Source organism: Ranitomeya imitator, chromosome 7 (assembly GCF_032444005.1).
Source record: "Ranitomeya imitator isolate aRanImi1 chromosome 7, aRanImi1.pri, whole genome shotgun sequence".
In the NCBI taxonomy this organism is placed as follows: domain Eukaryota; kingdom Metazoa; phylum Chordata; class Amphibia; order Anura; family Dendrobatidae; genus Ranitomeya; species Ranitomeya imitator.
The window spans coordinates 216,517,950-216,533,622 of NC_091288.1; the positions used below are offsets into that span (position 1 = coordinate 216,517,950).

A 15,673-nucleotide genomic window follows, 5' to 3' on the forward strand; every position below is an offset into this window, starting at 1 on the left:
TTTAATTGAGAATTCAATTGCCATTAACTCCTTCTGATTGGAAGAGGCTGATGTTTGGGGATCCCATAACCCCTGGACTACTACGTCACCCATGTGTGCCCCCCACCCCGTGGGGCTGGCGTCCGTCGTAATTACCCGAGTCACTTGAGTCACCCAGGGAACTCCTGCTGACAGATTGTCTTCCTCTAGCCACCATTTAAGAGATGCCAGAACCTCTGGACTCAATGTCATCTGACCCTGCAAGGAACCCTGTAAGACTCTATCATAATTCAGTACTTCAAACTGTAAAGGTCTGGAGTGGACCTGTGCCCAGCAGACGGCGGGAATACAGGAAGTTAGGGAACCTAATAAAGACATAGCCTGTCTAAGAGTCATGGTTGGTTTATTAATTGCTTTTAATACCTGTTGTTGGATATGGAGCAGTTTATCAGGTGGAAGACGGCATTGTTGGGACTCGGAATCTAACAGCAGCCCTAGAAATCTCTGGGTTTTTAGGGGTTGTAATCGGGATTTTTCATAGTTTATAATCCAGCCCAGATGTTCTAATTTGGACATAGCTGTTTTTACCTGAGCAAGGCAATGGTCTACTGAGTTTCCAACTATCAGAAAATCATCCAGATAAGGGATTATGAGGATATTAGATTCACGTAAGTGCGCCATGACCTCCGCAACAACTTTAGTGAATACTCGGGGAGACGTTGAGAGGCCGAAGGGAAGGGCTCTAAATTGAAAGTGTCGAACAATACCCCCCATAGACACCGCCACACGTAGAAACCTCAAAGTTTTCATGGATAGGAACATGATAATACACATCTTTTAAGTCCACAACTACCATGAAGCAGTGTTTGAACAACATTTTTATTGCAGAGCTGATTGACTCCATTTTAAATGTGGCCTTAACCAGGTATTCATTAAGGGATTTAAGGTTAATAATATTCCTAAATGACCTGTCTGGTTTTTGAATCAGAAATAGAGGAGAGTAGAACCCACTCCCTCTATCTGACTCTGGGACCTCAATCAGCACGTTCTTAAGGCATAGACTCACAACTTCTGCCTCTAAAGCCGTCTGTTCAATAGTGGAGGAGCGTAAAGGGGTTAACATAAATTTATCCCGAGGCCAGTGAATAAATTCCAATTTCAGACCTTCTGAAATAATACCTCGGACCCAGTCACTATTTGAGATGTTAGTCCATGCGGAAAAGAAGGCTGACAATCTCCCTCCCACAGGGATTGCTAGTCATTGGTCCGGTTTCTTACGTTCTTTTGAGGAACGGCGGAACATGTAACCCGTACCTCTCCTGCGTCTGTCCTCCCATCTAAAATTCTCTCTAGAGGGCGAGGATGCGCGCTTCCTTCCGCGACCAAATCTCCTCCTGTTGAATGGACGCCGATAAGAGGCTGATGACAAACTAGGGAATTTTTTCTTGTCATCTCCAGCCTTTTCAAGCAGCTCATCCAAGGTTGGCCCAAAGAGATATTCCCCTTTGCATGGAATAGCACATAATTTGGACCTTGATTGAATGTCACCCGACCAACACTTCAACCACAGGGCTCTACGAGCCACGTTGGAGAGTCCTGCTGCTCTGGCCGCCATTCTGACCGAATCGACCGACGCGTCCGACAGGAAAGCCGCAGCATCTTGAATCACCGGAAGCGCACTTAGAATAGAACTTCTGGAAGCGCCTTCTTTAAGCTGGGATTCCAACTGTTCCAGCCAGACCATTAGGGATCTGGCTGTACAAGTCGCAGCCACCGCTGGTCTCAAAGATCCGGCTGCCATCTCCCAGGTACCTTTAAGGAAGGTATCCGCCTTCCTATCAAGGGGGTCTTTAAGGGATCCCATATCCTCGAAAGGTAATGCGGCCTTCTTTGATGCCTTTGCCACCGCGGCATCTAATTTAGGGGCCTTGTCCCAGGTATCCACAGTCGTATCCTCAAAGGGGTACCTGCGTTTTAAAGCTGGTGGTACTGAGCCTTTCTTCTCCGGTTTCTTCCATTCTCGGAGAATCAGGTCTTGAATTTTATCATTCACTGGGAAGGATCTACGCTTCTTGTGTTCCAAGCCACTGAACATTAGCTCCTGACGGGAAAGCTGAGTCTTAGGTTCTTCTAGGCCCATGGTACCTCAGACCGACTTAACTAATTTATCCACCCGGTCCAGAGGCAGACAGAATCGGCCAGATTCCTCTTCTGATGACGAGGAAGAGAGATTTGAGCCATAAGAACCTTCCTCTTTATCTTCCTCTGACGAATCAGAGATCACCGAGGCTCTCTGTTTTGAACTTCCCGCCTGGGACATAGACCGCAGGGATTCCCTTACTTCTGTACGGATCATCTCACGTAGATTAGCCGTAGAAGCAGATTCTTCCGCTACCTAGGGGAGGACAATAAGGGTGATACCATCTATCTAGCCTGATGTCACTCAACCCCTCACTCCTGTAGACCTCACCGTCTGTTGTATACAGGAGGCGCATAACTTTTTAGTATAAGAATCTGGTAACGGGACTTCACACAGGGCACACTCCTTATGTTTCGACTTTGCACTTTTCTTTCCCTAAAATGACAAAGTATAAGGGGCCCGCGTCACTGAATGAGCATTCACGTAGATCTCTTACCAGTGTACGCCAAAAAAAGGTACCGGAACACGAGGGGGTTCTTTGCCAGTCGATGCTCTAGATCCCTGCTTGGACGAGCTTTTACGGCTGGACTGGTCACTCCTGGCATGCTCCTTCTCCGTGGGCTTTTGTCGCACCTCCTCCGGCAACTGAAGCTGCCGCTCACCATCACTCTCCATGATGTGGATGTGACCAAAGGCAGAGCTCTATTCCCAGCTCCTGCTTAAATCCCCCTCAGATCCGGTCAGCAGGCTGCCTGGCGCCACACTCCTTGGTTCCGGCTGATAAGGCTACAGCTGGGGGGTCAGCGCAGTGTGTGAGGAGACCGGCGTTCAGGATCGATGGGCGCCGCCATCTTGAATGAACTGCGCATGCGCAGTCATCCAGAGACCGGAAGCGCCTGCTGACTCCGCCCCCTCGACGTCACTGCACCGGAAACGCTCCAGCTAACGCTGAGAGCGATGCAGGACGCCGAAGAGCACGCAGCAGCGCTCCGGATAGCGTACCCCTCCTGGCACCGCTACATCACCACCGCGCTGCACCCCACATGGACCGAAGGAGCGCTATACTTACCGGCGCCGGTGCTAACGGAGATCAGGAATCCACTGGACTCTGCTCCCTGCTGTCTACATCACTGACGTGCAGTCCAGCCAGGACCACCGTGATGTCTTCCAGGAGCTTCCGCACCGGTCGAGGTAGGAGACCCCCCCGCTACCTGATTCGACCGGCCGGCCTGGGATCCATTCTACAAGATTCATCTGTAGGATCCTGTCCCTCCAGGAACAGGAAACCAACTGATGCATGGGGAGAGGTGCCGCCCTTTTGTATCTGTAGGTTTCCTGTTCCTGAAGGGCGGATCCCCTCTCTCGTAGTGCTGTCATGGGAGTCCGAATAAAAAACGAATCCTGCAGGAAAAAACGGATCCTGCAGAAAAAAACGGATCCGGTGGAAAAAACAGATCCGGCAGAAAAAAAACAGATCCGGCAGAAAAAAAACAGATCCGGCAGAAAAAAACGGATCTGCTTTTTTCAAAACTCGCCGGATAGTTCCTGACGGCAAAAACCTGATGTGTGAAAGCAGCCTAAGTCTAGAGACTACAGCCGTCAGCGTTACCATTGCACCACAAGCTCAAGTGATACCAGGTATTAATTTTATGAGATGAACCATTCACATACTGTATGGAGGGAATCTAAATAACCTTCTGATTGTGATGTTTGAATGTTTCAGGTATCAGAGTCAGGTATCAGAGTCAGGTATCAGAGTCAGGTATCAGACAGAGTATTTATGATGTTTAACTTTGATATGTGACCATGTCCTAAAATGAACACTGTACATGCGGCCGCTCATGTACCATCAGATCCAACCTATGACAGATGAAGGCAGAAGACAGAACACCGGGAGCGCTGCGGTCAGGATTACAGGACCAGGCCTGCAGGAACGTCCGCTCCCAGAGGCGACAGGGCCGATCCCTCACATGGTCGGGTATCATTGATTATCTCCCGAATGTCGCACCTGCTGCAATGTAACAACAGCTATAAATGGATTTCACTTCTGTCATTTCTTCTGAACGTCGTCGTCGCTGTTTCTATGACATTTACAGAACATTAATTATTACAGAACTGGAGATAAATGTGAGATTACCGAAAGTCCAACTACTGGGACCCCCGGCCATTTACTAGAAGTAAGTTTATGTTTTTGCAAAATCAAGATTTGGAAATCCACAAGTCCGGGACACTCACCGATGTGTAGGGGTGCGGTGCTCCGCTCTATGGGACGCTCCTCGCTGGGATGCTCCACTCTGCAGATGATTTCTGATCCTTCGTGTGAACTTATTACTGGGGTGAAAGTCAATGAAGCTTCACAGGAATAAGTGTTATCTGCCTGTCTCTTCTCATTGTATGAAATCTTGTAAGTTCTGTCCATAAATGATGATGTTCCGGGCAGTTTGGTCACATTTCCATCCTTCTTTGTGAGCCAGCTAACAGATAGAAGAGTCGGGAAATATTGGGAGATATCACAGATCAGGGTGGCTGCTTTACCGTCTTCCAGCTCAGGGACATTAAAAGATTCGACATGTGGACGCCAGGGAAAATCTGTAATGTGTGGTAGAAGATGAGAAATCTACACCGAGTCCTGCATAAATGTCACAGACTGTCTCCATAGTATCCAAAGATAGTAGTGGAAGCAGCACTACAGAGGAACATCTCAAACACAATATTTCAATCCAAAAAATGCATCCTGAATTTAAAATACAGAGTTTATAATGTTATTTTGGATAGCTGCCTCCAGTTCTCTTTTTGGATTCATATCTAGGTGGATACAATGGAGTCCACCAGGCAGGACCCATTAAGCATTTGATATTGGGAGTGATATGAATATTATATAATAGATGTAAAATAACAATATCAGACATTATGAGATGCTGAGGTGAGGGATTGACTGCAGCGGTGATGTGCCATCCACACATTTGTCTCTGCTGCATCTATAGATTGAGGAAGGAAGGAAGGACACGATGTATGAAGCTGCAGACTGTCCAAGAAAACCATTGCTGGAGTCCTTCTGAGACCCCCGAGATGTCCCTCAATGCGTCAGGGAATATTTTATGGACTAAAGTTAGGTTTGGAGGAAAAATCCTGCTCTACAACAACACAGGCATGGAGGACAAGGCACCATGGATCCCATCTGTTTGGTATCGGGCCTGGATGTCCTGTGATCATTGAGGAAGCAATGAATTCACATAAGAGTAAGACACCAGGAGGATAGAGGACAGTGTGCATAACCTGCAGCCGAGCAAGACAACGGTCAGAAGCAGTGAAAGGATGAGACAAAAAGAAAAGAAGGCTTGGAGAGTGGTGAAGACCTAATGTGAGGTGGCTTCTATCACCCTTAAAACTCAGATCATACAATTTAGACCTTCATAGAGGAGATTTAGCCCCTATAGCAATCATACTGGCACTGTAGAGTTTAGTAAATATGTTTTATAGAAAAAAGGGATCTAATAAAAAACAGAGATTAGAGGATACAGATAGATAATAGATAGATGATAATAGATAATAGATAAATAGGTAATAGATAGATAATAAATATCTATGACACAGGTCCTTGTCAGCACAAGGTGGTGCTGACTCTGCAGGTGGAGATAAAGTGGAAATCCTCCCACCCACTATGGATGTCCACATAAAAACCAGCCCATTACGTAACTTAGCTTAAACGTCACAGCACGTAGTGTTCTGGAGGAAAATACTCTGAGCTTTACATCACTGAACCAGTGACCATTAAGCGCAGTGAAACATATCTCCTCTCCAGCACTCTACCAGTGATTTTGCCACAATAGATACATACAATAGATAGATAGATAGATAGATAGATAGATAGATAGATAGATAGATAGATAGATAGAGTTATATGAAAAAGCTTGGGCACCCCTATTAATCTTAAGCTTAATGTTTTATAAAAATTGTTTTTTTTGCAACAGCAATTTCAGTTTCATATATCTAATAACTGTTGGACACAGTAATTTTGTTTGAATGCAGATTGCACATTTTCTGTTAGTACAATAAACCTCATTTCAAGGCAGAAACATCACTGTGTCCAACAGTTATTAGATATAGGAAACTGAAATAGCTGTTGCAAAAAAATTTTTTTTTAACAAAACATTAAGCTTAAAATTAATAGGGGTGCCCAAACTTTTTCATATAACTGTAGATAGAGATGAATATATAGATAGATAATAGAGAGATAATAGATAGATGTCTTTACCTCTGACACTCAGTGATCTGGTCTCCGACGTCTCCATACTCTCGTGATTCCACTCTACAATGAATTTCTTTTCTGGATTTTTGAATAAACTATTAGGAATCCTGATGATACTGGTGACCTCGTTTGTGAGATCATCATTCTGTGCACCGATTGTTTTTATATCTGGTCGGTTCCCATAATTATCAGATGCATTTTCCCAGCGCCAGGAGATTTTTATATCTTCAGGGTAAAACTTCCGTAGATTCAGAGAGAACTGAACACGAGATGAATCAGCCATAGTGATCTCTATAGGGGCCGACATCTGGGGTTTACCTGGAAGAAGAAGCAGAAGTTTGTCTCACTGTCTGCACTCGGGGTCATGTAATGTCTTATACATCATCCAATTCTGCCTCAGAACGAGGAATCATCCTCCGGTCATTACATCCCCAGTATGGAGGAGAACGGTCACCTTCTACAGGAAAGAGACCAAATATAAAGAAATAACCATTATTATTACATAGTAACATAGTAACATAGTTAGTAAGGCCGAAAAAAGACATTTGTCCATCCAGTTCAGCCTATATTCCATCATAATAAATCCCCAGATCTACGTCCTTCTACAGAACCTAATAATTGTATGATACAATATTGTTCTGCTCCAGGAAGACATCCAGGCCTCTCTTGAACCCCTCGACTGAGTTCGCCATCACCACCTCCTCAGGCATCACCACCACCTCCACTATTGTTAGTGTACACAGTGGAGGCAGCGGCACATTATGGCCGGTGATCTCAGGGTCGGTGCGTTAGGACTGGAGGAGGCTGATGTGCTGCCAATATATAAGAAAGGTAAGAAGGTGGATCCAGGTAACTACCGTCAGGTAAGTCTGACATCAGTAGTGTGCAAAATGTTGAGGGTGTTATAAGAGATATATTGCAGAGAATAATATAATAACTGACAACCAGCTCGGATTCATGAAGGATAAGTCACGTGTGGCTAACATGTTGGGTTTCTATGAGGAGGCGAGTGCAGATCTGGATGTTGTTAATACGGCCGATGTGATTTATCTGGACTTTACAAAGGCTACTGATCCTGTTGCACATAACAGCCTTATACTGAAGATACAGAAGCCGGGACTGAGGGAAACTAAATGCAGATGGGTAAGAAACTGGCAAAATGACAGGAAACAAAGTCGTCATAAATGGTACGCTCGCTAATGGGATATAGTCAGCAATGGGGACCGCAGGGATCTGTACTGGGAGCAATGGGGACCGCAGGGATCTGTACTGGGAGCAGTGGGGACCGCAGGGATCTGTACTGGAGGCAGTGGGGAAAGCAGAGATCTGTACTGGGAGCAGTGGGGACAGCAGGGATCTGTACTGGAGGCAGTGGGGACAGCCGGGATCTTTACGCGAAGCTGTGGGGACAGCCGGGATCTGTACTGGGAGCAGTGGGGACAGCAGGGATCTGTACTGGGAGCAGTGGGAACAGCAGGGATCTGTACTGGGAGCAGTGGGGACAGCAGGGATCTGTACTGGGAGCAGTGAGGACAGCAGGGATCTTTACTGGGAGCAGTGGGGACAGCAGGGATCTGTGCCGGGAGCAGTGGGGACAGCAGGGATCTGTGCTGGGAGCAGTGGGAACAGCAGGGATCTGTACTGGGAGCAGTGGGGACAGCAGGGATCTTTACTGGGAGCAGTGGGGACAGCAGGGATCTGTGCCGGGAGCAGTGGGGACAGCAGGGATCTGTGCTGGGAGTAGTGGGGACCGCAGGTATCTGTGCTAGGAACGATTATTTTTTACATTTTTATTATTGACCTTGTGGATAGATTGAGAGTAAAGTGTCTTATTCTCTGCTGACGACACCAAACTATGTTGTGGTATCCCGGTACCCGTTCTACTGTTGCTGGATGAGACAGTTGTGGTGTGGCAGTAGATTTGCTCCAGTGTCAGGATTAGTTTGGGTGCTGTGAATTAGGAGATGGAATACATTGCATTGTGTACCGACCAATCATAAATGTGCTTTGCCGCCATCTGCTGACCAATGTGTATATGAAAGTTAAGTGGTTACTCTCCTCACAACAAGCTGCCATAGAAATGGCTGGGAGGAGCCTCCAGCTCAGGGCTCGCACAATTCCTACGGTAACTTCCAGTTCTGGGCGGTTCAAGCTGCCTGAGGAAGGAAACACTACTGCTCCCAGCATAATTTTCCATGCAAGTCCATGCTGGGGGGACATCTTTCTCCACATAATCTCCTCCACAAAGGAGTAAAGTTGCATCCTGTCGGGAGAAGTAACGCGGCACATGTGCTCTCCACCATGCTGGTTATCCTGTTTGCTCCTAGCCAGGATCAGATCCACATGGCTGCCACGCCACCGACTTAACCTACCCCCCTGCGAAAGGGACCGGTGGCTCAAAACTGTGAGTACTTCCACACTTTAGTGTTTCCACAGAGAGCCAATCTGTGAAGGTCCCTCCATCAGTGTAAAATTTCTTGGACTGTGCAAAGCACTTCCTCTAACAGCAGGCGAAGAGAACTCTGCTCCCGCCGCCCCGAGAGGCCATAACCTCGCTTGTCTCATGAAGAGGGAACCATTACTTTCCTATGCACAATATACTGTACCCCGTAAATGTTATGTTTACAAGTTCACCTGCGTGTCCGGCTGCTTGAGATTGCACCAACACCACGGTCGCTGCAAAACCTGCCCCCAGACACCACCGCTACAGGGGGGGTCCTATACCATCCACAAGTGCCACCTACCGCTACTGTCAATTGTTGTGGACACGAGGGAAACGGTTGAGGGGTCCAGCGACCCACTTCAGCTACCGTGGCATCAGTATCTGCCAGTGAGACTACATGGCCCAGCTGGCGCCTCCCCAGTGGCCCATCACAACGTAGGATATAAAATCTGACCTTGACATTACAATATTACAGAACGATCTGGATAAGATGAGTGATGGGCAAACACTTATCAGATGAGGTTTAATGTAGATATATGTAGAGTAATCACCGAGGACGGAGTAATCCTATTGCTGCATATACAGTAGATGGGAAAATACTCAGGACTACAGAGCAGGAGAAGGACGGGGGATTCCGGTTACAAGTAAGCTGAGCAGTAGCACTCAGTGTCAGGCAGCAGCCGCAAAAGCATACAAGATTTTAGGATGTATAAAAAGAGAGATAAAATCCCACGATCCCAACATATTGTTACTCTTTATAAATGACTAGTGAGGCCACATGTAGAATATGGTATCCCGATTTGGGCTCCTCATTTTAGAAAGGATATTCAGAAATTAGAGTCAGTTTAAAGACGGTCAACTAGATTATTACACGGGATGGAGGCCTCTACTATATTACACAGGATGGAGGCCTCTCATATGATGAAACGTTGGAAAAGTTGGGCTTGTTTAGCTTAGAAAAAAGACGCCTCAGAGGAAATCTCATTTATATGTATAAATATATGTGTGGTCAGTACAGAGGACGGCACAGGACTTATTCCTTCCACAGACCACACTAAGGACCAGGGGGCAATCATTACGGGTGGAAGAAAGGTGATTCTGGCAGCTAAATAGGAAAGGGTTCTTTACAGTTAGAGCAGTCAGACTGTGGAGTGCCGACCACAAGAGGTAGTAATGGCCGACACTAGAACAGATTTTATACAAGGGCTGGATGATTTCCTCAGTAGACAACATTGTGGGTTATAGTTAATTTAGTGACAAAATGTACAATTGGTGGAGAAAGGTTGAATTTGATGGACCTGTGTAACTAACATCCTCAGGGCCGTTTCCCTGTGACAGTGGCTGTTGGGGACATTATACTGATGCCTGACCGTGGTGGCCATCAATAGAGGGGCTGGCTGGGTGGGACATTACACTGAGGGCTGGTGATGACGGACTTCAGATTATAAGGGGGCTTGTAGTGGACATTATACCTGGACTGTGGGAGCATCATACTATATAGGGGGCTGTGGGGGACATGATACTGGGGGCTGTTGAGACATCATACATTAAAAGGAGCTGTAATGACCATTCTGCATGGCAGGCTATAGGGGAGAGGACGTACTGAGGTCTGTGGTGCCTATACTATAAATATATTGGGGCTATTGGGGACCTTATATCGGGGGCTCTCATGACCAATCTGTATAGGGCGCTGTGGGGGACATTATACTGTATAGGTGGCTGTGTTGACCATATTGTATAAGGGGCTGTGGTGGACATCAAATTGCATACTGGGGGCTGTGGTTGATATCCTACTTATTGGAGTGCTGTGGGGGTCATTATGCTGTATATAAATGGCTGTGGGGGCCATTATACTGTATATAAGTAGCTGTGTGGGGCCATTACACTGTATTGGAGACTGGAGGGCCATAATACTGTATGGAGTGCTTTGGGAGCCATCATACTATATATAGGGGGCTGTGCTGGTGACCATACTATATAATGGGGGCTGTGGTGGACAAAAAAAAGAACAACTCCAATGAGTGAAGATGTCACCAGGATACCTGGATATAAATGTTTACTTATTGATATTGACCAACTCAGCAGTACTGTGGTTCCCATATGGTCTGCAGTCTGATAATGACAACTCCCAGCATCGCCTTACAATTGTTAAAGACATACTGGGAGTTGTATCTTGACCAACAGAAGCAGAAAATCGCTATCTCCTCCGTATACAGATCCTCGCTGTACGTCTACTGCTAGCAGAGTCGGACTGGCCCACCCGGTGGGCCCAGGCACTGACACCTGCTGACATACAGGCCAGCAGCTGTCTAGGGCCCCAACTGCTCCAGGGGCCCCAAGCCAGTGGCGTGTCGCTAATAGCGGCACACCCAGCAGCTATGGGGCTCCTGAGTCAGGGGGGCCCGCCCGGTGCCAGTGGAGCAGCAGCAGGAGACAGGAGCCTGTTCCCACTGCTAAAGAGAAATGAATATTCACGCTTCCCCACGCCCTCATGGGCGTGGAGAGGAGTGAATACTCATTTCACTTTAATAGTGGGCAGTGTCAGCCGCAGGCTGAGGCTAACACTGCCCGCATGGAAAGCCGGTGCGACTGCATTGGGGCCCCGAAGGTGGTCCCCTGCAGGGCGGCTAACCCTGAGGGCAATCAGTGGGCAGGGAGCAATCCCTGCAGCTTGGCAGCGGAGTGGAGCTGCAGGAGTCCGATGCCATCCTGCTTCCTGCCCGAAGCTTCCTGTCTGATACAGCGTGGCTGGATGTTGTCATCACTCAGAGAGCTGCTGTTTCAAGGGTAAGCTGCCAGCGACAAAGATGCCGCCGGGATGTGCTGCGGCTGCGGGTAATGTGCAGAGAGGTGAGTGGTGCTGTGTATCTGTCTGTGTGCGTGCGTTTGTGTATGTGGTGCGGTGTGTGTGTTGCAGTGCTGTGTGTATTGGAGATTGGCAATGACAGGGTCGGACTGGCCATGGGACAGTTCTGGCAAGTGCCAGAAGGGCCGGTGCCAGTAGTGGGCTGCTGCACGCCGACTCACCCTGCCCCCCCCAGTGCCGCTGCTGCCGCATTCAACTATAGTTGAATGCAATGATGGAGGAGAGAGCGTCTGCTGTTGCTCCCTCTCCCATCATTCCTCGCTCTGCCTCTGACACTGCGGGTGCACTCACTGTGTCCCAGGCAGTGCAGCGGCAGCTGCCAAGACAGGAGCAGGGAGCAACGCAGGCACGAGGGGAGGTGAGGAGTCTGGTTTTTTACTGGACTGTGGGGGCAGGGGCCATTCTAGGGGAAAAGAGAGATGTGGGTTCCGCTGTATACTACTATGTGGGCTCTGCTATACACTACTATGTGGGCTGTGCTATATACTACTGTGTGGGCTGTGCTGCATACTACTGTGTGGGCTGTGCTATATACTACTATTTGGGCTCTGCTGTATACTACTATGTGGGCTCTGCTATACACTACTATGTGGGCTGCGCTATATACTACTATGTGGGCTGCGCTGTATACTACTATGTGGGCTCTGCTGTATACTACTGTGTGGGCTGTGCTATATACTACTATGTGGGCTCTGCTGTATACTACTATGTGGGCAGTGCTGTATACTACAATGTGGGCAGTGCTGTATACTACAATGTGGGCAGTGCTGTATACTACAATGTGGGCTCTGCTGTATACTACTATGTAGGCTGTGCTATATACTACTGTGTGGGCTGTGCTGTATACTGCTATGTGGGCTGTGCTATATACTACTGTGTGGGCTGTGCTGTATACTACTATGTGGGCAGTGCTGTATACTACAATGTGGGCTCTGCTGTATACTACTATGTAGGCTGTGCTATATACTACTGTGTGGGCTTTGCTGTATACTGCTATGTGGGTTGTGCTATATACTACTGTGCGGGCTATGCTGTATACTGCTATGTGGGCTGTGCTATACACTACTATGTGGGCTGTGCTGTATACTACTATGTGGGCTGTGCTGTATACTGCTACATAGGCTGTGCTGTACAGTGCTACGTGGGCAGTGTTATCTGCTATGCGGGTTGTGCTATATACTATTGGGGGTATATTATATTCTATGGGGGAGGCCGTGTTATATACTATGTGACTGTTATATACTATTGTGGGGGTATATTATATTCTATGGGGGAGGCATTATATTCTATGGGGGCTACATTATATATTATGGGGAGGTGGGCTGTATTATATTTAATGGGGTGGCTGCATTATACTCTGGGGTTGCTGCATTATATTCTGTAGGGTGGTGGCTGCATTATACTATATGTGGGCTGCATTATACTGTAACGAGGATTATGGGGAACCAATTATACTATATGAAGAACTATGATGTGCATTATACTATGGGAAGTGCATTGTTCTACATGGATGACTATTGCGGTGCATTATACTATATGGAGCACTATGAGGAGTGTATTATGCTATATGGAGCACTATGAGGAGTGTATTATGCAATATGGAGGACTATGAGGCGTGTATTATACTATGTGGAGGACTGAGCAGTGTATTTTAATATATGGAGGACTATAGGGAGTGTATCATACTATACAGAGGACTGTGGTGCACATTATAATATATGGAGGACTATGGGATGTATTTTACTAAACAAGTGAAATGCTGCATATTCAGATTGTTTTGCTGGAACAAAAATCATTGTTCTCTGCAGCGCACCGCCAGTGTAAACTTTAGATGTGCTGCTGATAACATGATACTGTATGGTGATCTGTTAGTGATCTATTAGTTATCTATTAGTGATCATTCTGTCCCATCTTTATTCCTCAGCTGGTGGAAAGAGGCCGGGAAACAAGTGTTGAACAACTTCAGTATTGTTGATCAAATTCATTTAGCGGTCTGAACTCAGTGCTTGTAAATACAACCAAAATGCTTTTGTGTGATGTGCAATATGTTAGCATTTGGGGCCCCATTTTAAACTTTGCCTAAAACTGGCCCTGCCTACAAGTGTACAAAGATATTATACAGTCACCATGTGACAAGTGGGCCTGTGTAACTTCAAATGCCAGGGCTGACTTTTCGTCACAGTCCGGCCCTGGGCAATGATGTGGGTGATGGAGAGAGCAGTGATGGGGTGGTGGGAGAAAAGGCAATATTGGTGGTGGTGGAAAGCACGATGTGGGTGGTGGAGGAAGAGGCAATGATGGAGGTAGTGGAATGGGCAATGTTAGCATTTGGGGCCCCATTTTAAACTTTGCCTAAAACCGGCCCTGCCTACAAGTGTACAAAGATATTATACAGTCACCATGTGACAAGTGGGCCTGTGTAACTTCAAATGCCAGGGCTGACTTTTCGTCACAGTCCGGCCCTGGGCAATGATGTGGGTGATGGAGAGAGCAGTGATGGGGTGGTGGGAGAAAAGGCAATATTGGTGGTGGTGGAAAGCACGATGTGGGTGGTGGAGGAAGAGGCAATGATGGAGGTAGTGGAATGGGCAATGTTAGCATTTGGGGCCCCATTTTAAACTTTGCCTAAAACCGGCCCTGCCTACAAGTGTACAAAGATATTATACAGTCACCATGTGACAAGTGGGCCTGTGTAACTTCAAATGCCAGGGCTGACTTTTAGTCACAGTCCGGCCCTGGGCAATGATGTGGGTGCGGGAGAAAGCAATGATGGAGGTGGTGGAAAAGGGAATGATAGGGATGGTGGGTGAGAAAGCAATTATGGAGGTGGTGATGAGGACAATGATGGGGATGGAGGGGGAGAATAATGATGGAGAGGGCTGCATTATACCCTATGTAGGGGCTACATTATATTCTGGGGGGCTACATCATACTATATGAGGGGGCTACAGTATATTCTATGGGGGGCTGCATTATACCTTATAAGGGGAGCGGCATTATATTTTGTGGGGTGCTGCATTATACCCTATGAGGCGGCTGCACTATATTCTATGAGGAGGCTACATTATATTCTATGAGGGGGGCTACATTATATTCTATGAGGGAGGCTACATTATATTCTTGGAGGGGTGCTACCCCAACCCCTGCTACATAATTAAGATGTGTACTACCTTATATTATACCCTGATATTAGCATATTTTAGGCACAATTGGTGGTCTTGGATTTATTTCTATGTAGCTACATAGTGGGCCCCAAGAATGATTTTCTCTGGTGGGCCCAAGGTGCTCCAGTCCAAAGCAGACTGATCGAGAACTTATATACCGTAACTGTATGACTGTAAACTGATGGAGGAAATATAAAGACGAGCACTGGACTTTATATCTTGAAATAAAATAATTACACAGAGATGAAGAAAACGTCATATTTGTCCAGAATATATAACCACTCACCATAGATTTGTAGCGGTCCCGTTCTTCTCTCTATGGGTGTCTCCAGGGAGGGGTGCTCCACCAGACATATATATTCTGCCTCCTGATGTGTCCGCAGGTCGGGGGTGATGGTCAGACTGGCTGTACAGCTGTAAGTGTTATCGTCCGCTCTCCTGGACGTTATCCTCTGGTTATCGTCAGTCTCTTCATGTAACTGATCTCTATCACGTCTCTTCCATTTCACAGTGACGGCATCCGGGAAAAACTCCGAGATATTACACTGCAGGACGGCCGGGGAGCCGAGAAGTAGACGTGGGATCTGAATCTCTTCTACAACAGGAGTCCAGATATAATCTACAGAACGAGACGTGACATCACATACAATATCATCATGTATATAATGCACATGGATTTATTACTATATCTGGAGAATGGAAGAAATGAGGGAGATCAGACAGCAAAATAACCGAGGGGCTCACTGAGACGAGAAAACGTCACCAGAGTTATTATTAGAGAAATACAGGATATACAGAAGACCAACCAGACGGAATATTGTATCCTGTGAGG

General features: G+C 46.9%; 1 protein-coding gene across 3 annotated transcripts in view; it reads right to left on the reverse strand.

Annotated features, from left to right (window-relative positions):
- Positions 1–15,673, reverse strand: part of LOC138645504 (uncharacterized) — a 44,325-nt gene that overhangs the window by 10,271 nt on the left and 18,381 nt on the right. For 2 of the 3 annotated variants that reach the window (XM_069734885.1, XM_069734886.1), the window contains 3 exons: positions 15,128–15,460; positions 6,375–6,686; positions 4,355–4,708 (listed from right to left, as the gene is read on the reverse strand). In XM_069734885.1, the coding sequence (XP_069590986.1) occupies positions 4,355–4,708; positions 6,375–6,686; positions 15,128–15,460 (999 nt within the window). The remainder of the gene's footprint in view (positions 1–4,354; positions 4,709–6,374; positions 6,687–15,127; positions 15,461–15,673) is intronic. The other variant, XM_069734887.1, reaches the window with a different exon arrangement.